The following is a 26775-nucleotide window of genomic DNA, read 5'->3' as shown; positions in this document are numbered from 1 at the left end:
GCCTCCCAGAATTCTAGGATTACAGGCATGAGCCACTGCACTCGGCCCACTTCTCTATTCTTATCTTTTGATTTCTCAGCAGCATTTGTCACAATTGACCACTCCCTCCTAGAAACACTTTATCTTAGTGTCTGTGACATCATGCCTGCTTGGTTTTCCTCCTATGTCACTGGCCCCTACTTCTCAGTTTTCTTTGTTGGGTCTTCTTCCACTGTTTTATCTCAAAAAATTGAAGTTCTAGAGACCTGGTTTTTAATACCACCTATGAGAAAGGTAGCTGGTTACCTTCCAATATTCATTCTACGATTCTTTATTAATAACAGAACCCCTATTTTTAGCTGGGTACATTGTACCTAGTTAAGAGACTACATTTCCCAGGCTTCCTTGCAGCTAAGTATGGCCATGTGACTGTGTTTTGGCAAATGAGATGTAAGCAAAAATGTGCGGGACTTCCAAGGATGTCTTCTTAGAAGGAAAAGGGTTCGCCTTTCTTTCCTTTTCTCTAACCACTGTTTCGAATGTGGACTATAGTAAGGTGACCTTAAGATTGGAAACCAAATACTGAGGATGGCTTAGCAGCCCTAAACTGCCTATCTCTGGACTTAAATTTCATGGAAAGAGAGAGAAATTTCTATTGTAAGCCATCTTTTCCTTTTGCTATTTACAACTGAATCTAATCCTAACTTGACATTCCCATTGCTGTTGAAGCTGTTTGCATGCCTCCCATTAGGAAGCCTAAAGGTTCAGGTCTTCCCTCAGTCAGAGGAGTGGGGAACTGACAGAAAAAAGGCACTTCCAGGCAAGAAAATCCTGGGCCTCCTTCCGCAAGCTTGGTGATTTTCCAAGCTACCAGGAGGATAGAATGGGAGGTGGTTCTAGGAATACAGTCTTTCAGCTCATAGAGAGCACTGAGTGCTATATTAAGAAATTTGTACTTTATTCTGTCAATCCCTTGCGGATATGGAACCCTGTCTGTCTTATCCAGTAATGCCTCGCACTTTGTAGATGCTCAATGAAAGAATGTATTATTTATTAATTAATGCTGTTTGCTAAATAAACAACAGAAATATTGGAAGACGGACCAGTTGGGATTCAACCATCTGATCAACCTCTATCTGCTTTTTACAGATAAAGTAACTGAAGCATCTCCTACTGGAAGTGGCCTCAGCCTGTGAGGAACTGCAAACCGAAAAGTCCACCTTGGGAATGATGGGGGTAGGGGTGCTGGAATTGGGGGCGGGCCCCAAGGAAAGCAGTTGAGTGGGTTTCTCTGAGTCTCTGCAACATGGCTGCCCTGAAACCAGCTGACCGGCAGGAGGCGGAGCTCCTCCCAGCTCGCCGGCCCCCACCCCCGCTCGGCCCCGCCCAGCGCCCCCCTCGGCAGGGGCGGCGCGGGTTGTGAGGTGTCTGAGGTGAGCGCCTGCGCAGTGGGCAGCGGCGCGCGGGGCGGAGGCTTTATAACCACTTCGTCGCCGCCGCTGGGTTTCTATCTCCGGGAGGGCGGCTGTGGCGGCGGCGGCCCGGGCGCCGGCTGGGGGGCGCTGAGGCGGGAGCTGTGGCGGCGCTGGACGCCCCTAGCCCCTCGGCCTCTGCGGGCCATGGGCTCTGAGAAAGACTCCGAGTCGCCGCGCTCAACATCCCTACACGCGGCAGCGCCCGACCCCAAGTGCCGCAGCGGCGGCCGGCGCCGGCGCCTCACCTTCCACAGCGTCTTCTCCGCCTCGGCCCGCGGCCGCCGCGCCCGGGCCAAGCCGCAGGCCGAGCCGCCGCCCCCGGCCGCGCCGCCGCCGCCCGCCCCGGCCCCAGACGCGGCCCAGGCCCCGCCGCCCGAGGCGCTGCCCACCGAGCCGGCCGCCGAGCCCGAGGCGGAGGCCGCGGCGGCGTCGGGGCCCGGGCCCGACGATGAGGAGGCGGCGGAGGGCGGTGGCCCGGGCGCGGAGGAGGTGGAATGCCCGCTGTGCCTGATGCGGCTGCCGCCCGAGCGGGCCCCGCGCCTCCTCAGCTGTCCGCACCGCTCGTGCCGGGACTGCCTCCGCCACTACCTGCGCCTGGAGATCAGCGAGAGCCGGGTGCCCATCAGCTGCCCGGAGTGCAGCGAGCGACTCAACCCGCACGACATCCGCCTGCTGCTCGCCGACCCGCCGCTCATGCACAAGTACGAGGAGTTCATGCTGCGCCGATACCTAGCCTCGGACCCCGACTGCCGCTGGTGCCCGGCCCCGGACTGCGGGTGAGCGCGGGGGCGTGGCCGCCGGGGCGACGGGCTGCGGCGGAGGGGCGTGGCGGGGGGCTGCGGGGACCCTGTGTGGGGCCATGCGAGAGGCAGCCCTCCGCACTGCGCGCGCGCGTGCATGCGTGTGTGTGTGTGTGTGTGTGTGTGTGTCTGTATGTGTCCCAAGAAGAGAGGAGGTGAGGGATGCCTGTGAGGGGGAGAGGAAGGCGGTAACTGCGGCGGGGTGGTAACCGGTAACCATCAGGCAAGCCCAGACTAGTGGGGTGAAGGCACCAACAAACACCCCACCCGTGCTCTAGGGCTTGAGGTGGGGGCTGAGCAGTCCGTGAGGGGAAGGGAGCTGTCCATCAAGTCAGGAGACAGGGAGAGGCAGTTTTTTGTCAGGTGAATGCCCCTCTGCCCAGAGGTGGGAGGGTATCTCTGAAGGAGAGTGCGAAGGGGATATTTGGCAAAAGAGGAATGAAAATATTCTGAGGGGGCAGCGCTTCGGAGGGGCGTGTCCGTCTGGCTAGGGGCAGACTTAGCATCATTGCAGGGGAAGGCGTGTTCTTCCTGACAACCACTGCTGAAAGTTGGGATTGAGCTGACTTGGAAAAAAGGACAGCTCACTGGCAGAGCTCTGGGAGCACCCTGGGCACTATCTGTTCTGTACCGAACTATTGGGAGACACTCTGGTTCTTACCCTGCTGCCTTGGGCAGGGTGAGGGGTGGACAGACCTTTACTTTGTACAGAGAATCAATGGGGCACTGAGAATAGGAATGCGCAGAGGTTGGTACAGCAGGAGCAAATGTGTTTCCTAACTCCTTTGATCTTGAGTTCTTGATGACAGTCTTTTTAATGCACCATGTATGTTGAATTCTAAAGGTCAATGAGTTGAAATATGCAATATCTGCAATAGCTGGACTTAATACCACAAGATTTTTCTATCTGAAGCATTCAGTGGAGACTCTATGTGCCATTATGCCTTTTAAAAGTCTGGTTGTTGCTGTCAGTACATCCCATGAATGGTTGCACACATCGAAGGGTCTCATCTAAATGGTTGGGAAAAAAGAATAAATGGTTGGGAATCAAACTGCCATTACCTGCTCTGTGACCTTGGACAGAATTTTATTCTTGTGTGTCATGTTTTGGGGACAAAAAGATGATAGATACTCCTTGCAGTGTATAAATATAATGCTAGTAAAAATCTGTGTGATCTTTGCTTCAAAGGAGTTAAGGACTTTTAATTGTAGCCTATATATCAAAGATGTTTTGAGATTTCCATGATGCTGCTGTTTGTCTCTTTTCAAAAGGAGCTGTCTTAGAGTATCTAGGAGAGTAAGAAGAGTTAACTTCTGTTTTTTTATTCTGCCAAACTTGTTTAGAAAGAAATGGGTGTGTTATTTAACCACACTGAGATGGGGTTTCTAAATTACTTTGAAGTGTGGTCAAAGGTACCTTGTTTATGGTAGCTCAATTTCACTTTCAGTTAGTGAGTATCAGGAAGAGCCTTATAGGTTCTCTGAAGGGTCTGCGGTGGTCTTACTGGATCTACAGGGTTAATTTTTATGATATTAAAATTTCATAGATACTGTTGATCTATTTTCTGAACCGAAGGAATATTAACTTAAGAGAACACTGCATAGTTAATTTGGAATAGTACATTAACTCCTTTTTGAGATGTGAGTTTCCTTGAATTTTAACTAAGAAATGTGGCATCACTGATCATCTCTCTGGAAAAGCTCCCCCTTTGTTTTTATTTCTCTGAAATCAATCTCTGTCTTTGTTCACATGAATAAAAATTAACAGAAACTTACATTGCAAGGTTGGAGGCAACTCTAAACCATTACTGATTTGGAAGTTATTAAAGAAGTAGGCCATTTCTTATTTTGACCAAGTATTAGATTAGTATTAGATTAGTATCATTGAGAGTTAATTTTTTTTAATTAGTTAAAATAATTATAACAATCTCATAATTTTTCCATGTATCATCTATAGGCTTCAGGTGAAATTTGGGGAAAGAAAGCAAGTTGGTATCTGAGTACCTGTGTGCCAGGCATACATAATTTAATTTGATCCTCATAACATTGTGAGATAGATTTGATAATAGTTTTATAGGTAAGGAAACTGAATTTTAAAGAAATTGAGCCACTTGTTCAGGGTCGTATAACTAGTAGGTGATAGAACTAGGCTTGGAACACTAATTTTAACACCAACCAAGGCTAATATTCTTTCTACTCATCCACTCAGTCTCTCTGCTTTTTGCTCTTTTTTGTTTGTTTGTTCTGGAGATGTAGTCTCACTCTATAGCCCAGGCTGGAGTACAGTGGCACAACTCATCGTAGCCATCGTGACTTCCTGGGCTCAAGTGATCCTCCTGCCTCAGCCTCCTTAGTAGCTGGGAATATAGGCACATGACACTGCACCTGGTTAATTTTCTTTTTTTTTTAGAAGTGAGGGGGTCTCACTATGTTGCCCAGGCTGGTCTTGAACTCCTGGCCTCAAGCAGTCTTCCTGCCTCAGCCTCCCAAAGTGCTGGGATTACAGGCAAGAGCCACTGCACCCAGCTTTAGTCTTTGTTATAAAAAGCACTGGCTTGTCAGCATAGCCCTCATCATTGAGGGTGCTATTGTTTGGGTGCATTTTGTTCAGTGTAGCCAAGGATGCTAGAATCTAATTTCTTTTCTTATTCCTATTGTTGGCAGCCTCTTACCTACTTTATTTTTCTTAACTGAAATAAGCCTAATCCTTTCCTGACTGGAGGGGCTTGCCTAATGTTCGCAAAGTGTTTTAAGATCTTCAGTTGAAGGTGGTTAGATAAACAGGGAGTAACATTAAAAATTCTGTCACTTTCCAAACAGGTGTCTGAGTTCCCTGGAAATGTGGCCAGTGATTTTGTTGCTTCTTTTTTAATGTCAGGAGAAAAATATCTTCTGTGTTCTTACTGAATGTTGTGGTTCCCTTGTTTTTTAATCAAACTGCTCTATTCTTTTGGGCCTGGTAAAAATTATGGATGAGTACTCGCAAAGAAACCTAAGCCCCAGTTATCTCCTATTCCCATATCTGACCATCTTTACTGCCTATACAGATAAAGTTCTTGCCAACCAATTTATCAAGACCTTCCTCTGCTTCGTATATGTATGTGTATATTTGATAGGGTGGGGGGGCATGTTGAGTGATCTTACAGAGTTCTGATCATTAGTTTTATTGTGATTAATCATGATAATGAGAACACCATATATTAAGATATTTGTTTACAAAATATTTGTAGAACAGAGCAAAAAGTTTTGAATTTTTCTTTTCTCATACTTGAATAAGATTTTATTTTATACATAAATAAAAGAACCAATTTCAGTGAGGAAACATTCACATTATTTAATAAACTAAGAACAATATTATGAAGTATAATTTTTAAAACATACTTTCAAATTGATAAAATTAGCTCAAAATACAAATAACTGGCCGGGCGCGGTGGCTCACGCCTGTAATCCTAGCACTTTGGGAGGCCGAGGCGGGTGGATCGCTCAAGGTCAGGAGTTCGAAACCAGCCTGAGTGAGACCCCGTCTCTACCAAAAAAATAGAAAGAAATTAATTGACCAACTAAAAATATATATACAAAAAATTAGCCGGGCATGGTGGCGCATGCCTGTAGTCCCAGCTACTCGAGAGGCTGAGGCAGTAGGATCGCTGAGCCCAGGAGTTTGAGGTTGCTGTGAGCCAGGCTGATGCCACGGCACTCACTCTAGCCTGGGCAACAAAGTGAGACTCTGTCTCAAAAAAAAAAAAAAAATACAAATAACTGACTTTTTTATAGTTCTTTAAAGTCTTCAGACTATAATCTTATTCAGACATAATTTCATTTTAGTCTCATACAGTTAGGTTGTGGTAAATGCATTTTATAAAGGAGAAACCAGTTCAGAGAAGTTTAAGTATGGGGCCCAATGTCTCATAGCTAATAAATGGCGCAATCTGTTACCCTTTTGAGTCTCTGCTCAAGCATGTCTTTTCAGAAACCTCCAAATCAGGTAACTGTAATAGTTACCTGTCAAGTGCCCTGTTGCCAATCTTTAAAGACTTTCGAATTGTTAAAAGACTGCGGAGTGAGCAAAGTAGACAACAGAAAATTTCCTAGCATACAGGTGCAGATCTCCTATACAGATGAATAGGAGATAAGGCTGTCTTGACCTAAATTCTTTGTGCAGGTCCACCATTCCTGCCTGTCATTGCTGCCTTTGTCCTCTGCAGATTCCCTCCTCCCACCTGATCCCAGGAGATGTCAGATATTGGCCTTCCCAGACAACTGGACTAGACCAACCCGTAAATAGGAAGCTTCTGATCATCCCTAGTACATTTTATGAGGGAAGAGCAAGCTCCCTGAGCAAGATAAGTTTCACAGTCAGTGAAGGAGGGTTTTCCTTTCTGAAGCCTTCCTGGCTCCAACCTCCTGTTCTACAACTTTTCCCTGCATCCCCCCTAAAACTGTTCATTCGTTGACTACCAGACCTAGAAGATGACTTTTCGTTATGTCTTTTTTTTTTTTTTTTTTTTTTTGTGAGACAGAGTCTTACTTTGTTGCCCAGGCTAGAGTGAGTGCCATGGCATCAGCCCAGCTCACAGCAACCTCAAACTCCTGGGCTCAAGCAATCCTTCTGCCTCAGCCTGCCGAGTAGCTGGGACTACAGGCATGTGCCACCATGCCTGGCTAATTTTTTCTATATATATTAGTTGGCCAATTAATTTGTTTCTATTTATAGTAGAGATGGGGTCTTGCTCTTGCTCAGGCTGGTTTTGAACTCCTGACCTCGAGCAATCTACCTGCCTCGGCCTCCCAGAGTGCTAGGATTACAGGCGTGAGCCCCCGTGCCCAGCCATCATTATGTCTTTAAGAACATATTTATTTCATCTACCCTTATCGTTTAAGCTCCTTTATAGTCTCTAGCCATCTTTTGATTTTATTTTCTATTTTTCATCTACATGAATATTTTCCAAGATATGTTACAGGCATTACTTGAAAGAAAAATATTTTGTGATCAAGTAAGTTTGGGAAATATTGGGTTAAACAAAATAAAACACGTTTACTTATGAATTTCTTAGAGTCTTTAAACATGCTAATATGCACTGTAAATCTTGTTAATGCTAATATGCAATCTTTAATATCATATAATTTCTTCAACTTAGATCACTAGGGAACATGTTTTTGTGTTTTTCTGTGGCATCTTAAAGGCTTAACTCAAACTTTCCCTGACTCTTTGCCATTTTCTAAACTGCTTTAACAGTTGTCACTCTGTCCTGCCTTTGGTTAAGTATCCTTATTTAACAATGAATCTTTTGCTCTGAGTAGATGGAGAGCTCACTTGTCTAGACTAAGATTTCTATATTCTGACTATTTCTACAATTCTATGTACAAAATCTTTCAATTAGGTCCCAGAAGAGTGGAATGCATGGGAGATTTTTGATGAGAAAGATGAGGAATACAAGCAGCACAGTTCTTAGAGAAGGAACAGAGATGAGAAGGGTGGGCAAGAATAGATAAGTGATCATTCAGCAGACAAAATGATAAAGTGTTGAACCTGCATGAGTACTGGGTGTTACTTAAAGGACTTAGACATAGTCCTCTTGATGGGGAATTTTACCTGGTGTAGAAGACAGGGCCCGGTGTGTTGGCTCACGCCTGTAATCCTAGCACTCTGGGAGGCCAAGGTGGGCAGATTGCTCGAGGTCAGGAGTTCGAAACCAGCCTGAGCAAGAGCAAGACCCCGTCTCTACTATAAAAATAGAAAGAAATTAATTAGCCAATATATATAGAAAAAATTAGCTGGACATGGTGGTGCATGCCTGTAGTCCCAGCTACTTGGAAGGCTGAGGCAGCAGGATTGCTTGAGCCCAGGAGATTGAGGTTGCTGTGAGCTAGACTGATGCCATGGCACTCACTCTAGCCTGGGCAACAAAGTGAGACTCTGTCTCAAAAAAAAAAGAAGGCAGGTGATTCATTGATAGGAAATTATAAATGTAATGTGGTAAATACTAAAGAAAATACAAGTGCATCTTTTATAGATGAAAAAACAATAGGTTTTTCATGATGGTTTCAAGAAAGACTTTGGAGAGGAAATGATATTTGATTTGGGCCTTCAAGAATATGAGTAGGAATTTATATCGTGCAGACGAAGATGAGAATAGAGAAAAAAGTGTTTTAAACCATAGTGTTAAGAGAAAGTGCATGAAAGTCTAAAAATACATGACAATACTAAATCTGGAGTCTGGTTTGGTTAGCCTCTGCATGCATATTATAGGGAGCATGATCTGGGAAGTGACTAGAGATCAATCTGGAAAGGTAAACTAGATTCAGATTGATAAGGCCTAAGTCATGCAAATAAGTTTAGGGTTGAAGGACTTCGAAATATTTTAAGCAAAAGAGTAACCTCATGATAGATGACCTTCTGGAATAGAATTTGAGTTGTATAGAATAGAATAGACCAGATAGGAAGGAGGCTTTTGCAGTTGTCTGGCCTTATAGGTGGGTCTGAAATAGGGCAGGAAAAAGAGAGATAGTAAGGGTACAGCTCATTGTGACAACTTGGCCCATGTCTACCACCCTTACATCCAATAGAATCAGGTTCTATTTGTAAATAGGTAACTGAGTTAAATTATATGACTTGGGGATGGGAAGTCCAGACATGATATAGGAACACATTTCTTTAACTACCAGGGTCTGTTGGAACATAATCAAATATATACTAATGGAAAACTTTTCCTTCAGGGCTTAAGTTATGTAGTGCTATGATTTTGCTTATCATATTATGATGTTTCTGAAGACTTGGGAAATTAATAAAATGAGTAAAAGTTGTATGAATTTGGAGGGATATGTCTGTATTCTTAGCAGCATGTAATTTCGTACACCTTCCTTTTAGCTTCTAATTAGCAAGCTTGGATGTTTGATTAATCTAAAAGAGCATAATAGGAGAGATGCTCCAGTGTAGGATATGGAAGAGAAGGAACAAGATTGTTAGGGCATTCCACAGACCCATTCAGTCTAAAAAAAAAAAAAAAGAAAAAAATAAAAGATTGTTAGGGCAGATTTGGTCTCAAGGATGGCTTTTTTCAACTACTGGGGAAGAAAATTGCCATATTCAGAACTTAGGGATTTACCCCTGAAATGAGTTTATATGTAATTTTAGGATTTATAGTGCTTAGCATGTAGTAAGCCAATAAATACATGGAAAAGTTGAAAAGATTGCTTTAGAGCAAAATGATGACGAGGAGAAGAGTTAGAATGCTCTAGGGAAAGTCAAACAACAGAAACAAGAGAGGGTCTCTATCATTCATTCAACACAAGTATTTCGAGCCTGAACCAGTGTGCCAGACCCTGGAGATGAAGCAATGGGTGATACTTCTCCTTAAGTCTTAAGTCCAGTGTGGTTGGGGAGGCAAGCATATAAACAGATAATTACAATATAACGTGATAGTCTGGGCGCGGTGGCTCACGCCTGTAATCCTAGCACTCTGGGAGGCTGAGGCAGGCAGATCGCTCAAGGTTAGGAGTTCAAAACCAGCCTGAGCAAGAGCGAGACCTAGAAAGAAATTAATTGGCCAAATAAAAAAATATATATAAAAATTAGCCAGGCATGGTGGCACATGCCTGTAATCCCAGCTACTTGGGAGGCTGAGGCAGGAGGATCGCTTGAGCCCAGGAGTTGGAGGTTGCTGTGAGTTAAGCTGAGACCACAGCACTCTAGCCTATTTAACAAAGTGAAACTCTGTCTCAAAACAAAACAAACAAAAAAAACCAATATAATGTGGTAAGTGTTATAAAATAATTGTGCACAGGCAGGCAACCAGCTGCCTGGAGAGGTTAAGTAGATTTTATAGAGAAGATGACATATGAGCTGGTTTTTACATGGGTATTTGCCAGGGCAAGAAGTAAGGAAAAGACATTTCTAGGCAGAAGAAATACAATTTGCAAAGGCTGGGAAATAGGACAAAGTGGGCTATGTTTTTATACCATCCTTCTGGGCAAGATCTCAAGTGCAGTTTTAGAACGTGTTTAGCTACCCTTGGAGGTGACAAGCACCTATACCTCCATTTGGAAGAATAAAAGCTAAGGTTTGGAGATTTTAACTAGCTCAATGTCATGCAGTATGAGTCACAGGCAAGAGCTCTGGCCAGGCGCCCAAAAACAGAAATGCTAAGTCTCGTGCCCTGAGTAATTCTTTGTCATAGTAATAAATTGCTGTGGATTCATGAATATTTTGGGTTATTTCACTTCCTTGGAACCAAATAACACTCCCAAAATTGACATTGTCAATTCTATCAAATGCTCTTCTTTAAAAAAGCAGGGTGGAAAGGATCTGTTATTAAATATTTACTTCCATCATGTGAGGCAGGAATGGATCATGAAGTGTTCAAGGATTCCTGACAGGCTGTCTATTTAATTTGTGTCTTCAGAAGTTGACTTAATACTTTTCTGAGGTCATCTAGTAACTTTCCCATTTAATACAAAATAGCAAGCAAGTCACTTTCTTCAGGAGACACATTGTTTATCTTTAGTAGTTATTTTGCAGTGAAGTGGGGTAAATTTGCTCAGAACTCCTACAGGATATGAATCATTTGCATTCACACATTGACCTATTCTCACCTTGTGCTTTCCGAGAAGAGTTTTAATACAGCATGTATTATATAACATAGGGGATATATTGTCATTTATATTTCAAAATCATTCTCAAATCAATTTGCAAAATCTATGATAAACCTGAGAACTTGAGTTGTTATTATGGACATCTAATGTGCATTCAAATAAATAAACAATATTTGGTCAATAATTTGAATGAAAACAAACAAAGAAGCAAACTGTAGAACAAATCTGTAGAACAAAGAAAAATGTTATTAGTCTTTTGCATGAATTGTTTGAGGTCTTTGGATATTGGGGGTGGAATAGGGGATAACAAAGTGCAGATGGCAACATGTAATCATACAATCATTGATAATCTCTGTTTAAAAATCTTGATGAGGCCTGGTGTGGTAGCTCACGCCTGTAATCCTAGCACTCTGGGAGGCCGAGGCAGGCGGATTGCTCGAGGTCAGGCGTTCAAAACCAGTCTGAGTGAGACCCCATCTCTACTAAAAATAGAAAGAAATTAATTGACCAACTAAAAATATATATACAAAAAATTAGCCGGGCTTGGTGGCGCATGCCTGTAGTCCCAGCTACTCGGGAGCCTGAGGCAGTAGGATCGCTTGGGCCCAGGAGATTGAGGTTGCTGTGAGCTAGGTTGACGCCATGGCACTCACTCTAGCCTGGGCAACAAAGTGAGACTCTGTCTCAAAAAAAAAAAAAAATCGTGATGACCTTGCAGTTTTCCATTTGTTTCTTTTTTTTTTTTTTGAGACAGAGTCTCACTTTGTTGCCCAGGCTAGAGTGAGTGCCATGGCATCAGCCTAGCTCACAGCAACCTCAAACTCCTAGGCTCAAGCAATCCTGCTGCCTCAGCCTTTTGAGTAGCTGGGACTACAGGCATGTGCCACCATGCCCGGCTAATTTTTTCTATATATATATATTAGTTGGCCAATTAATTTATTTCTATTTATAGTAGAGACGGGTCTCACTCTTGCTCAGGCTGGTTTCAAACTCCTGACCTCAAGCAATCCGTCCACCTCGGCCTCCTAGAGTGCTAGGATTACAGGTGTGAGCCACCGTGCCTTCTATTTGTTTCTTTAAATTACTTTTTTGAAAATTTTATTTTAAAGTACCCACTCGTTAGAGAAATCTGAACATTGAGTTGACCTGTTTAGAATTAATCAGAAAGGCTAAGATTTATAAATATATTAGATTGTTTGTGGGAGACTAATTCTTGGTAAATGAACATGAATTCGAAGAAATGGTGGATGCAGAGCTGATAAATTCTGAATTGCTTATCTTTATACTAAGAATATGTGTCAGAAGAGAAAAAGGGAGATATGTGGCCTTAATGCTATATTAATCAATAAGAGAGATCCATGGTATTCTTAGATTCTGGAGCCTGTCAACAAAGATGACATTTCAACGTATAGATTTGAGTTGAAAAGAATAAGAAATAGAAAAAAGAATGTATGGAGGTCGGGCGCAGTGGCTCACGCCTATAATCTCAGGTAGGAGGATCCCTCAAGGTCAGGTGTTCAAAACCAGGCTGAGCAAGAGGGAGACCTCATCTCTACTAAAAATAGAAATAAATTAATTGGCCAACTAAAAATATATAGAATAAAATTAGCTGGGCATGGTGGCACATGCCTGCAGTCCCAGCTAGTTGGAAGGCTGAGGCAGAAGGATTGCTTGATCCCAGGAGTTTGAAGTTGCTGTAAGCAAAAAAAAAAACGTATGGAAAGATAAGGTGAACTTCAATAGGAGACATTGATCATAAGTCTATTTAAGGTTATTGCCTCTCTGGCTATGGTCAGATCAGCTTCACAGTGGAACTTAAAAATGAAAAAAGTATACTTGCTTTTAGTTCTTGCTATAGGTCTTTACAAATGTTCAGTTTTTCATGTAAACAAATTCTAATCTCTCTAAATATAGCAAACTATCGAAAGGTAATAGTGTTGTACCCTGTTATTTATGAAACTTGCTGTGGCAAATTGCTCCTAAAGCAGCTTAAAGTATGACTGAGTAAATGATAGAAATTCAGACTGATATAATATTTCCCTCTATTTTTTAAGGAAATAAATGTGACTTGTGTTTGGAATCCCAAGAAGAAATTTACTTTCTCACATGGGATATGTTTTATAACTGGTCAGTTGTACTTGTTTTTTTTTTTGTGTGTGTGTGTGTGTGTGGTCTTTTCTCTGCATCATATATGGTGGTGGGGTGGTGCCAAACAGTGTTAATCCTGATGAATAATGTCTGTCTTGGTTAGATCATTCTTAACTTTACTGGTATCTCTTCCTGTTTCCTTACCCAGTTATGCTGTTATTGCCTATGGCTGTGCCAGCTGCCCAAAGCTAACTTGTGAGAGAGAAGGCTGCCAGACTGAGTTCTGCTACCACTGCAAGCAGATATGGCATCCAAATCAGACATGCGATATGGCCCGTCAACAGAGGGCTCAGACTTTGCGAGTTCGGACCAAACACACGTCAGGTCTCAGTTATGGGCAAGAATCTGGACCAGGTATGAGTTGGCATTATCTCATTGCCTCTTTATTTGGTATTTTATTCTGTGAGCTCAAAGCTGGAAGAGCTTATCTTACTGTACAACCCAAGTATTCCCAGGGATCAGAGAGTAGAAAATATCATTTAGTAATACTTTCAATATTATGTTTGATAAATAGCTTCTCTCTCTGACCATTATAGGTTATCCAACCCACATAAAATTGGAATGCAGCAAAATTGAATTACCTAGTTTCTACCTTCTTAGTAATGTGTCTCAGGTTGGAGGACAATTAGGTCCTGTTGCTAGGGGCTTTTTCACCCAAAATTTTCATTGTGAGCAGAAAGATAATTAGTGTTAAACCTGTACTATTTGCCTTCAAGCTGTAAATGCATCACCACTTTCGGAAATGGGGTATAGATTTAAGAAAAGGAAGTAACAGTAGTATGGATTAATGATTAACCTTAAAAGGAAGAATGTCACACATTCAGTTCCAACCTTGACAAGTCAGAGTAAATTTACTATTTGCCTTGTGCTTTATTCATTTCTGTCATTTGGGGAGAGGCTAGTCAGAATCTTTCTGATTAGCACTTAAAAAGTGAAGTACCAGGCTGGGCCGGTGGCTCATGCCTGTAATCCTAGCACTCTGGGAGGCCGAGGTGGGAGGATTGCTTGAGCTCAGGAGTTCAAGACCAGCCTGAGCAAGAGTGAGACCCCATCTCTATTATTAATAGAAAGAAATTATCCAAACAACTACAAATAAACAATTAGCCAGGCATGGTGGCGCATGCCTATAGTCCCAGCTACTCAGGAGGCTGAGGTGGGAGGATCACTTGAGCCCAGGAGTTTGAGGTTGCTGTGAGCTAGGCTGACGCCACAGCACTCTAGCCTAGGCAACAGAGTGAGACTCTGTGTCCAAAAAAAAAAAAAAAAATAGTGAAGTACCATTCACTTTTTCCTAGCACACATAATCTCCTACATTGTCATTTTGACAAGATAGTTCTTAACTTGCTGTGAAAATGACCAGGTGTATGCTACATAGCATACTCAGGTTTTTTTTTTTTTGGTTTTGAATTTGAAAGTGTCATGGGAAGGGATTGTGGGTTGTGTTAACAGCAAATTACAGTGATACTTGTTGAACTTGAAAAATTAGTTTCCTGAACTAATGGGTTTTTCAAAACTTAAAGACAATTCTATGCTGCAGACTATTTTTCCTGTAGGATTCTGCTTTTGAATCTGCCAGCCTATTGACTGGTAGAAATTTCATTGTTCTTGGCAACATCTTTTTTTCTAGGGAAGCGTCCTTGCTCAGAGTGTGGCTCAAGTGCTATGTAAGTGCCAGTTATTGGGATAGACGGCTCAATATAAGAAAGGATATGTTTTATGAAAATTTCTGAGGTCTAGGCATAGCCAACCTTCAGTAAAGTGGGTTGCACAATTTGGAACGCTAAGTCAAGAGTTCTTGACTGCCACTTCATTTCTTGTATGTATTCTTAGGAATAATTAAGTCAAGCGAGGTTTAACTGGGTATTTTTCTGCCCATGTTTTCTTCCTCCCTTAGCAGATGACATCAAGCCATGCCCCCGATGCAGTGCTTACATTATCAAAATGAATGATGGAAGCTGTAATCACATGACGTGTGCAGTATGTGGCTGTGAATTCTGCTGGCTTTGTATGAAAGAGATCTCAGACTTGCATTACCTCAGGTAAGATGGGAAATGTGTCCATTGCCTTTGTAGTCTTATTCTCTCACTGATCTCTAGGGAAAAGGATATCAAAGAGATAAAGTTTGGCTGGGTGCAGTGGCTCACACCTGTAATCCTAGCACTCTGGGAGGCTGAGACGGGAGGATCGCTCAAGGTCAGGAATTTGAAACCAGCCTGAGCAAGAGTGAGACCCTGTCTCTACTAAAAAAAAAATAGAGCCAGGCGCGGTGGCTCACGCCTGTAATCCTAGCTCTCTGGGAGGCTGAGGCGGGCGGATTGCTCAAGGTCAGGAGTTCGAAAGCAGCCTGAGCAAGAGCGAGACCCCATCTCTACTATAAATAGAAAGAAATTAATTGGCCAACTAATATATATACAAAAAATTAGCCGGGCATGGTGGCGAATGCCTGTAGTCCCAGCTACTTGGGAGGCTGAGGCAGGAGGATTGCTTGAGCCAGGAGTTTGAGGTTGCTGTGAGCTAGGCTGACGACATGGCACTCACTCTAGCCTGGGCAACAAAGCGAGACTCTGTCTCAAAAAAAAAAAAAAAATAGAAAGAAATTAATTGGCCAACTAAAAATATATAGACAAAATTAGCCGGGCATGGTGGCGCATGCCTATAGTCCCAGCTACTTGGGAGGCTGAAGCAAGAGGATTGCCTGAGCCCAGGAATTTGAGGTTGCTGTGAGCTAGGCTGATGCCACGGCACTCTAGCCAGGGCAACAACAACAAAAAAATAAAAATAAAGGAGATATAGTTGTCCTCTCATTACAGAATATAGAAGCTGTAAGACGTTCCTCTGCTGTGCCCCTTTGATCATGGTTTTTCACTAGCTCCACAACCTCCAGGGACTGTTTCCATCACCTTCCAGGCCATATCTTACTCACTCCTAGGATGGCTTTTAAAGCTTTCTACAATCTGGCACTAATCTACTTTTCTAGCTTTTTCCATCTTGCTTTTATACATGCTATATTTCAGATAATCTGGGCTTGTTGTGTCCTGTGTCTCTTTTTGCTCTCTTGCCTCCATACTTGTTAATGTTCTTTCCTTTGCCTAGAATGCTTTCTCATCACCTTCCAATATCTCCCTTTTATCTCAACTTGTTCAGGTCTTATCCATCCTTTAAAAGCCACATAAATGCCATTTCATTCATATAACTTTGCCTCATTCTTCTTTATTGACATTCTTTTATCTCTTTCCTTATAAATATCATCACCATGATGATAATACATGTCTAATCTTACTAAACTATAAATGGTACTTTAAGTACATGTCTAATCTTAATAAACTATGAGTATCTTGAGACTGGAGTTATGACTATTTTACAATTTCTTACATGTAGTGAGTTTCCAAAGAATTCATTGATATAATGTTAAAATATTGTTCTGGAGTAGTTCATATTTAAAGACAAACAGCATTCATTATGTAAATGAACCCTTCATTTCCAATTTAATGAACATTTGAGTACTTACTATGTACCAGTCATTGGGGACACAGGGGTGAATAAGACATGATCCCTACTTTCAAAATTGCTTACCCCATCTAGCCTCTTTTGGAGGCTGAGGCTGGAGGATCCATTGAGGCCAGGAGTTCAAGACCAGGCTGGGCAACATAGCGACAACCTATCTCCTAAGGAAAAAAAAAAAAAGAGTACCAGATTGACATAAAAGGTGCAACAGATTCTTTTTTTTTTTTTTTTTTTTTTTTTGAGACAGAGTCTCGCTTTGTTGCCCAGGCTAGAGTGAGTGCCGTGGCGTCAGCCTAGCTCACAGCAACCTCAAACTCCTGGGCTCGAGCAATCCTTCTGCCTAAGCCTCCCGAGTAGCTGGGACTACAGGCATGCGCTACCATGCCCAGCTAATTTTTTTTATATATATATATCAGTTGGCCAATTAATTTCTTTCTATTTATAGTAGAGACGGGGTCTCGCTCTTGCTCAGGCTGGTTTTGAACTCCTGACCTTGAGCAATCCGCCCGCCTCGGCCTCCCAAGAGCTAGGATTACAGGTGTGAGCCACCGCGCCCGGCCAGATTCTTTTTATATCCTTTCCCAGGGACATGGTTTGCAGTATCTATTAAGTGTGGTAGAACATATGCCAAGAAAACTAACACAAATCAGAGTGTTCATTAGCTATAAGACACAATGTTTGGATGAGATATCATCTAAGACATCAAGTGCACAGGCTATCCAAGATCCCAAGTATTGTCAGTCAAGGAATCTAGATCTGTGTTGGTGGATTAGAGAAGACCAAGTTCAGCAGAAAAGAATGGAAAAAGAGTTTCAAGTCTGGAAGCTTGCCTTTACAAAAGAAAAAGAAATCAAAAGTTAAAAGAGCCCAGGGTTCTAATAATCTGGCCTTGTCCTTTGCTCTGTCTTGTGTAATATATTCATTTCCTGTAACCTCTTGTAACTGTGAATCACTCGTATTGAAAAGAAGGTTGCTGCTCTTATCAATCCCTCTGATGACAGTAGCTACATTTGTAATATTGACACTAACTTTAGCATGTTTCCTCTGCAGCCCCTCTGGCTGTACATTCTGGGGCAAGAAGCCATGGAGCCGTAAGAAGAAAATTCTTTGGCAGCTGGGCACATTGATCGGTGCTCCGGTGGGGATTTCCCTTATTGCTGGCATTGCCATTCCTGCCATGGTCATTGGCATTCCTGTTTATGTGGGAAGGAAGGTAAGACATGCTGGATTGTGTGCATATTCTAGCGTTAGGTTTTTTGGTAAAGGTTTGAGGGAAATGAAAAGGAGATAATATTTCAAAGCTGCCTAAAAACCAACTGGTTCTTAGATAAAGATAACCTCAATTTCTTAAATGGATTTTCATAAACCCCCATGAGATCTGAAAGTTCTCATTAACATCCTGGGCCTGGTTTATCTCAGTGACTTAAAGGTAAAATGCTTACTTCATTCCCCTAAGTTATATTTTGTCCCTTCTTGGAGTAACTTTGTCTGCATTAGTTAATATCTTTCAGGTCTGAGTTAGGTTAAAATTTGAGAAAGATTCCTCTTTGGGGTGAAGGATATGTTTTAATATAGATAACTTATAAATGAATATTCATTTGTCCCCATTTTTCCTCTGGCAAAAGACCGATGTCCTAACCTGCTGACCTGGATTTTTTTGTCTTAGATTCACAGCAGGTATGAGGGAAGGAAAACCTCCAAACACAAGAGAAATTTGGCTATCACAGGAGGAGTGACTTTGTCGGTCATTGCGTCCCCAGTTATTGCTGCAGTTAGTGTTGGTAAGCTAATTATAATAATGACTCCTCTCTATCAGCTTTCTGACTGTAGCAATTTAGCCAGCTAGCCAGGTGTTTCCAGAGACTACTACATTTTATGCCAAACCCTTCTTGGTAGTTGAGTCTGTTAGGCACCATTATTATGACTTTTTTTTTTAGTTTTTTAGCCACACCAATTATCAGAGTTGGGGATCTTTTGTTTTTAAGTTAGTGCCTTAGAACACCATCTGGCACATAGAAAGTTTGAATTAAAGAAAATTACTTTAATCCTTAGTTTACCTTTCATCTTCCTCCTCCACCACTTGCCATGGTACTTTTATTTTCATTTGTTAAATGTGTGCATTGTACATACATTCTCATTTGATCATTGACAACCCTGGGAAGATAGTTCCGAGGTCGCATAGCTACTAAATTGAAGCCAAGATTCTAATCCAGGTCTTTCTGATGGCAAGTCTGCTCATCATTCTGTTAAACTAGGCAACCTCTCTGGAATAGCTTCGCAGTATTATGGGAGGCATGAGTGTTAGTTTTATAATAATAATAATATAACTAACATTTAATGTAGTTCTCTATGTCCCAGGAGTGGTTCTGAGTATTTTTTCATATATTAATTTATTTAATCTTCACAATCCTCACAAAAAGCAGCATAATTATAACAGAAAAGTACAGTCATTTTCCCAAGGTCACTTGCTTGGATATGAATCAAGGCAGTCTGCCTTTAGATCCTGTGCTTTTTTTTTTTAAGACAAAGTCTTGCTCTGTCACCTGAGGTAGAGTGTAGTGGTGTCATCGTAGCTCCCACTGCAATCTCAAATTCTTGGGCTCAAGCAATCATCCTGCCTCAGACTCCCAAGTAGCTGGGATTACAGCACAATGCTCAGCTAATTTTTCTGTGGTTAGTAGAAACAGGATCTCACTCTTGCTCAGGCTGATCTCAAACTCCTGAACTTAAGCAGGTGTGAACTACCTTGCTCTCCTGGCCAGATCCTATGCTCTCAACAACTAAGCCATTCTACCTCACACAGCAGTAAAATTTTGGAATTAACATCCTCAAGGATCCTAAACCCATTTAATGTTTGATTCTTGATTGGTTCTTAGGTTAGCACTTTAGCAGTGAATAGATGGGGAGGAAATGAAAACATATTTACTGTGGTAGACACTGTATGTGCATTCTCATTTGATCACTGACAACTCTGGGAAGATAAGTCCAAGCTCATATAGCCAGTAAATTGTCTATTATACCAGGCAACCTCTTCCAAGTAGCTATCTTCTGTCTTTCTTTGACCCTTTATAAAGTGGTTTGTCCATGCCCAGGCTGGGAAAAAGAATTCAGGGCAGTTGGAACCTGATGGCCTGCTGACATGTTTCCTTCTCTTCCCCCAGGTATTGGTGTCCCCATTATGCTGGCATACGTCTACGGGGTTGTGCCCATTTCTCTCTGTCGTGGAGGTGGCTGTGGAGTTAGCACAGCCAACGGAAAAGGAGTGAAAATTGAGTTTGATGAAGATGATGGTCCAATCACAGGTGGAAAGGAATTTTATTTATATTTGAATTTATGGTACACAGATAAAAATCAGTAAAATTTAGCATATTTTACAGGGAGACTGTCATTGGATTACTTTAGATAATGAGCTTTGTAGGGGGTAAAGTATTTTTAGCTTTTCATTTCTTTGTTCCAGAGTTATTAGGTTAATTCCTCTGGTACTTGCTTCTGTGTGGCAGGTACAAACTAGTAGGATTCCAAGTAATTCCAAATATGCTGGTAGTAGTAGTGATTTTAATAAAGTCTTATATATGCACAGTACTTTATAATTTTCAGAGGACTTTACACAGTTATTGTCTCACTTTTTACAACAGCTCTCTGAAGAGGGAGGGCGGGGCTATCATTATCCCACCTTAAATGGGAACTTCTTTGAGCTTTTGTCTCAATATCTATTAAGAGCTTTTGCAAGGGCTGAGACTAAAGCAAGTCTTCTGACTTCTACTTTAGTGTCATTTCTTCTTTACCATAGTAACTAACCTGGGGCACAAAAACCCCAAAGGTTTTTCAAGCTTCCTAGTAGAAGCTTCTGCTTCAGCACATGATCTAAACATATTTTGAAATCTTCCTGCTCGATTAAATGGCAACTACAATGTAGTAGAAAGTGGATAATGAATTTGGAATCAAAATTGTCATTTTGTGTGACTAACCATGACGTTGGACAAAGTCATTTAGTTTTAAATTCTAGTTTCCTCAACTAAAATTGAGGCTATTAATGCCTAGTTATTAGAAGGATTAAAAACAAACATATGCTAAAACACCTGGTATGTGGTAGCTGCACAAAGTAGCTATTCATTAAGTGAATACCTTACTACTTTTCTACATGGAAATCCTCAACTCTGAAGAGTCATTGCAGGAATATGCCTACCAGATTGTTTTGTTGCTGTGCTATCTTGAATTGAGATGTTTGGTTCTATCCCCAGTGGCAGATGCCTGGCGAGCTCTCAAGAATCCCAGCATTGGGGAAAGCAGCATCGAAGGCCTGACTAGTGTATTGAGCACTAGTGGAAGCCCTACTGATGGGCTCAGCGTCATGCAAGGTCCCTACAGTGAAACAGCCAGCTTTGCAGCTCTGTCAGGGGGCACACTAAGTGGCGGCATTCTCTCCAGTGGCAAGGGAAAATACAGCAGGTAAACAGATAATTTCTCACAGAAATGATTGGAATTATAAGTAACATATTGAGCCATGTCTCTGTGCCAGGCATGTCCTATATATCATCTTATTTTGATGTAATTGTCAATGTTATCTTTTTTTTTAACTTTTACAAATGGGAAATAGATTTAGAAAGGTTAAGTGACTTATGCACTTCAGTGTTCTTTCCTCTGCATCATAGCTGCTTCTATATAAAGAATAATCCTGACTTCAGCTCCTCCCTCAACTACATTAGGCTGCCTGTTTCAGGAAGGGACAACAGGCATTTTTACAGAATTCCTAAGGCTGTGCTGTCCATTAGGCTTGTCATTGGCTTTCAGTTGAATAGCGTTTGTGCTGTACCTTGGCTTATTGGTACTGTGATCCTTTTTACCTTTCTATTCTCTTTTGATAGATAAGGAAAATCAATTCTATGAACTTGTGTAGAGAATATGTGAAGCTAATGACTAAAAAGATTGTAGGCCGGGCGCAGTGGCTCACGCCTGTAATCCTAGCACTCTGGGAGGCCGAGGTGGGCGGATTGCTTGAGGTCAGGAGTTCGAAACCAGCCTGAGCAAGAGCGAGACCCCGTCTCTACTATAAATAGAAAGAAATTAATTGGCCAACTAATATGTATAGAAAAAATTAGCCGGGCATGGTGGCGCATGCCTGTAGTCCCAGCTACTCGGGAGGCTGAGGCAGAAGGATTGCTTGAGCCCAGGAGTTTGAGGTTGCTGTGAGCTAGGCTGACGCCACGGCACTCACTCTAGCTTGGGCAACAAAGTGAGACTCTGTCTCAAAAAAATAAAAAAAATAAATAAAAAGATTGTGACTTTCTTGGTCATTTCAGCAGTTAGACAAAACAGAATATATTCAGAGGAGCATGACAGATGTTACATGAGAAGTAGTTAGTTGAATGCACTAGAGAAGAGAGGCCTGGGGAGGGGTAAAGGTAAAGCAAAGCAGGACAGGAAGGGAGGGGGGAGATGGTTGCCTTCAAATATCTGAAGGACCATTAACTAGGAAAACGATTAGACTTATGTGACTCATGCCAAGAAGTAAATTAAGATGACTTGGCAGAAGCTAGATGGAAACTAATTTTGGTTCAGTATAGAGAATATAGGGAAAAGCTATTTAAAAACCCAAAGAAGGAAAGGGCTACCTTAGCAGATATTGAGCTGCCTATCCCTGGAAGTGTTTAAAGTGGACCAGATGGCCACTTGATTATTAGAAGAATGCAAGCAAAAGATGACAGGTAGGCTAGATCCCATACCTGAGTGCCTGTCAGTCACCTAGGAGCCTCTTAAAAATATATTTCAGGCCCCTATTCAAGAATTAATAACTTAGAGTCTTGTGGAGTAGGGCCTGGAGGGTGGTCTGTGTTTTGATAAAGCTCCCTAGGTCATTCTAGCACAGCCATTTTTTTTCTCTTTTTTTTTTTTTTTTTTGAGACAGAGTCTCACTTTTTGTTGCCCAGGCTAGAGTGAGTGCCGTGGCGTCAGCCTAGCTCACAGCAACCTCAAACTCCTGGGCTCAAGCGATCCTCCTGCCTCAGCCTCCCGAGTAGCTGGGACTACAGGCATGCACCACCATGCCCGGCTAATTTTTGTATATATACTTTTAGTTGGTCAATTAATTTCTTTCTATTTTTTTAGTAGAGACGGGGTCTCGCTCAGGCTGGTTTCGAACTCCCGACCTTGAGCAATCCGCCCGCCTCGGCCTCCCAGAGTGCTAGGATTACAGGCGTGAGCCACCACGCCCGGCCCTAGCACAGCCATTGCACGAACCTGCATCTGAGAACTACCTGAGTAGGTGGCCTTTGTGAAGGGCTCTGCCAACTCAGAGTGATTCTGTGACAGAGCTGAAACTAGAACCCAGTCCTCTGACTCCATGTACTTTCCATTGTATTCCCTCATTTTCCTGGGCCTTCGCACGTGTTTGAAGGGCTTCTGAGGCTGGAGCAGCAGAGCAAAAGCACCAGGCAGCAGGATGGAGGCTGCTTGAATGTGCAGCTGCAGGCTGCTACTGACCTGGCTCTGTCTCTGACTTGCTTGTCTCTTGTTAGGGGATCCCGCCCCCACATGCTGGAGTATTCACTGCCGGGCTTTCTTAAAACCAACACCCCTGTAAATAAGCAGACAGACGTAATTGGAGACTGACTTGCTGAAACTGCAGCTTAGCCAGTCCAGCTGTTCCAGTTCTATGAAAGCCTTTCTTTTATAGGAAGTGAATGAGTCAGATGGGTTTGACTGTGAAACCCATTATGAGGAAATACTTAAGTGTGCAACAAAATGGTGTTGGAGCCAAGAAAGGAATTAGTTATGGGTTCCTAGCTCTGAGACACTTTGGGAAAGTTTGCTGCTCTAAGAGGAGGGAGGAGGTTGACTCCTACATGTCCTTCAATCTCATAGCCTGGAGGTAATTTGATTGCTAAATGTTTGAGTTCCTATTATGTGCAAGGCAGGGAGGGTAAAGTGTGAATGAGTTGTGGTCTCTCCTTCTGTGGTGTTCACAGAGGAATGGAAAAAAGTGCATAAGTTGATAAATTGGTAGGTGCTGTGGGAGTACTTAGTTGGAAGTGAGTGGTTTGCTGGGAGAATGAGGGAAAATGTTGTTTGGACTTTGTTGTTAAGGACTGAATATAAATTTGGTAGAGAAAAGAAACTTCCAGAGAGGGGGAATAGCATGTACAAAGTCATGGAGGTATAAAATGTGTATAGATATCTAAATAAAGAAAAAATTCAGAGTGACTATGATTTCGGATCCATAGTGAATAATGGAACTGGACAGAGAGCTCCCTGGCAGATCAGGAAAACCTTAAATGCCTGTTGGCAGTAGGGATCCAGGAATGAGAGAATTGTTAGAGCGAATAGGTCTTTGTCTACACTGGCACTAGTCTGGAGGTTGTTTGACTTGGACTCAGGGGCTACTGGAGAGGGAACCCAGTTGTAATCATCCAGCAGGAGACACTTAGGGCATGAAATTAAGCAGTAGCAGTGGGGATAGAAAGGAGGGGACGATTTCAGTAGGTATTTAAGAGAAAAAATGTGTGGGCATCTAATTGAGCTGTTTGACAATTAGAGAAGATCAGACAGATCACCACAATTTACAGAAGAATAATGGAAGAGATGTGTGCCAGGAAGCAGACTGTCTTGGAATACCCAGGTCTCTCATTAACTTGAACGTCCCCTCTTTACACAGGTTAGAAGTCCAAGCCGATGTCCAAAAGGAAATTTTCCCCAAAGACACAGCCAGTCTTGGTGCAATTAGTGACAACGCAAGCACTCGTGCTATGGCCGGTTCCATAATCAGTTCCTACAACCCACAGGACAGGTATGTGAACAGTCAGATGCCTAGGAGAGAGGTTGCATTTTTTGGTTGGGTACTAGGTCTTAAGTTCAATGCCTCATGTCAGGGCTCTATGTACCATCTAGTAGGGTATATACCTTGTGAATTCACTGAGCACGTACTGGAGTATTTAGCATCTCTTGATTCTTCTTGTTAGCACTTGATTTTTAGAGATTTCTTTCTTTCTTCCTTTCTTTTAGTGGTTTTTTCTTTTCATTTCTTTTTGTGTGTGTGTGTTTTCTTGGCTATTGCAACAATGTATAATTACAGGGCACTTTAAAGGGCTAGATTGGTGTTCACTGATGTTTGTGAGTCTAGGGTTTTTGGTCGTCCTCTGCTTGAATAGGGTTCCCATAGCCTATTTCTCTTTCATTTTGAGGAGCTAGTGCATCTGGTGTTATCATGGTACTCCTGCTGTAGGAATTCTGGCTTCTTCTATTGTGACACAATAGTAAAAAACTATAAATCTTTCACTTTTATATTTCGAGTGAGCTAGTGTGAGGCTCTGAGCTTAGTTGAATTTTGGAAGCTCTTTTTAGATGTTTAAAGAGATCGGCTGAGGTATGTATGTGTGTGTGTACATGCATGTGTGTATATTAAATCAGCAAAAAGGATCTAATTGCTCTTTTCTGTGTTATTTGAGTGTTAGGTTAAAATTTTATTTTTGCTAAAAGTGAGATCTAGTCCACTGTTTAACTATTTTTTAAATTTCCTAATCCTGAACCCACAAACTGCTTTTACCAACAGGTATAGCATGACCTATACATGACTCAGCAAAGTGGATTTTGTCTCCACAGAGAATGCAACAATATGGAAATCCAAGTGGACATTGAGGCCAAACCAAGCCACTACCAGCTGGTGAGTGGAAGCAGCACAGAGGACTCGCTCCACGTTCATGCTCAGATGGCAGAGAATGAAGAAGGTAGTGGTGGCGGAGGCAGTGAAGAGGATCCCCCCTGCAAACACCAAAGCTGTGAACAGAAAGACTGCCTGGCCAGCAAACCTTGGGACATCAGCCTGGCCCAGCCTGAGAGCATCCGCAGTGACCTGGAGAGCTCTGACACGCAGTCAGACGATGTGCCAGACATCACCTCAGATGAGTGTGGCTCCCCTCGCTCCCATACTGCAGCCTGTCCCTCCACCCCCAGAGCCCAAGGTGCACCGAGCCCAAGTGCCCATATGAACCTCTCTGCTCCAGCTGAGGGACAGATTGTCTTGAAGCCGGAAGGTGCAGAAGTCAGAGTATGAAGTGGAATGAATGCTCCTGTTCTGAGAAGCACACTTGTTGTAACTGCATCTTTTAGAATCTTTTTTTGAGGGGGTGGGGAGGGGATTTATGTATTTTATTTCAAAGATTCTCTGGTCCTAGGTTTCCCAGGGAAATTCTGAGAAAATTGCAATTTCTTACCAGATAAAACACGAAAAGTTTGCCCTTAGTCCCTCTGCCCTCCCCCCCCCCCTTTTTTAGTTTTAATTTATTGGTTAAACTGATCGGTGGCGATCTGTGAGGTGTGTCAAAGAGTGTACATATGTATGTGTGTATATTGTATGCTAAACATATTACTGGAGGACACATTTTAATAAAGATTTCTGTCGTAATTCAACTTATCTCATTTTCCTTGGCTTGGGTAGTCCTACAGAGCCAAGTGTTTTAAACAGAGCACTAGTCTTTGACAGTCTCTACCTGAGTTTTTCTAATCCCAGGGAAGAAGGATTGTATTTAAATTCAACTGCGGGAGTCCTCTCTAAACCAATGACTCCTAGCTTGACAGGAAGCAAAGCTAGGCTTGTTTTGGCCTGTTGTAGTCAGACTGAAGCATTATTAGCTGAGTCAGCTAAGTAGGGAAGCAGTAGATTAAATCGAACCTTGTTTGCCCTCTAGAGGCAACTGTGCACTTTACTGTTAAAGCTTTATTTACCCTTTCTGCATGATAGTCACTGTTAGTCCTGTGCTTCAGGGGAGGAAGGGAGTGGCAGTCCCAGGTAGCTCTTAAGAGAGATCCCAGTTATTGTTACAACAGAACAGAATATTCTGTTATTGGAGGAAGAAATATACTGATACTGCATAATGAACAAGCAATAACATGGGTGTTTACTGTGCTCTCAGGTACAATGCTCCTTGTTCCAAAAAGCTTTCTCAGTTTTGCTAATCTGGTTTAAATAAGAAAGACTAAGGAATCTGAGATTTGTAATGAAAGGAGAGGGGAGACATACAATCAAAATCTGTGAACATACTTATCTGACCTTACTAATTCATCAGAGTTGAGCTACATACTACTTGGAGTTTTGGTTCTGTCTAGAATAATGTCCTTAGAAATGAAAGCTCATACACAGTATAACAAGAAAATTAAAAGGCTCATGAGACATGATGTAAGATTCCAAATCTGGCAGCAACTCACTTTGTGACTATGTGAGCCAGTTACTCTCTCATGCCTATACTTTCTCCAACTCTCAGACCATATTTAAGGAGCATCCAGTG

At 42.3% G+C, this 26775-nt stretch overlaps 1 protein-coding gene across 3 annotated transcripts; it reads left to right on the top strand.

The window, feature by feature from the left end:
* The first annotated feature begins 1468 nt into the window (after nt 1-1468).
* Nucleotides 1469-25900, top strand: RNF19B (ring finger protein 19B). Of its 3 annotated transcripts, none has more exons than XM_012765364.3 (9): nt 1472-2230; nt 13143-13348; nt 14892-15033; nt 17549-17711; nt 18165-18279; nt 19660-19800; nt 20740-20947; nt 24150-24281; nt 25094-25900. In XM_012765364.3, the coding sequence occupies exons 1-9, from the start codon at nt 1599-1601 to the stop codon at nt 25542-25544; spliced, it is 2190 nt and encodes a 729-aa protein (XP_012620818.2). In that variant the 5' UTR covers nt 1472-1598; the 3' UTR covers nt 25545-25900. The 3 variants fall into 3 exon arrangements, with proteins under 3 accessions (XP_012620819.2, XP_012620818.2, XP_012620815.2); XM_012765361.3 differs by having other exon boundaries at nt 14889-15033; XM_012765365.3 differs by lacking the exon at nt 24150-24281 and having other exon boundaries at nt 1469-2230; nt 14889-15033.
* Nucleotides 25901-26775: the final 875 nt, after the last annotated feature.

This window comes from Microcebus murinus, chromosome 2 (assembly GCF_040939455.1).
Source record: "Microcebus murinus isolate Inina chromosome 2, M.murinus_Inina_mat1.0, whole genome shotgun sequence".
NCBI lineage: Eukaryota > Metazoa > Chordata > Mammalia > Primates > Cheirogaleidae > Microcebus > Microcebus murinus.
Note: the sequence above shows the minus strand (reverse complement) of the source record. Positions and strands in the feature narration are given on the sequence as shown.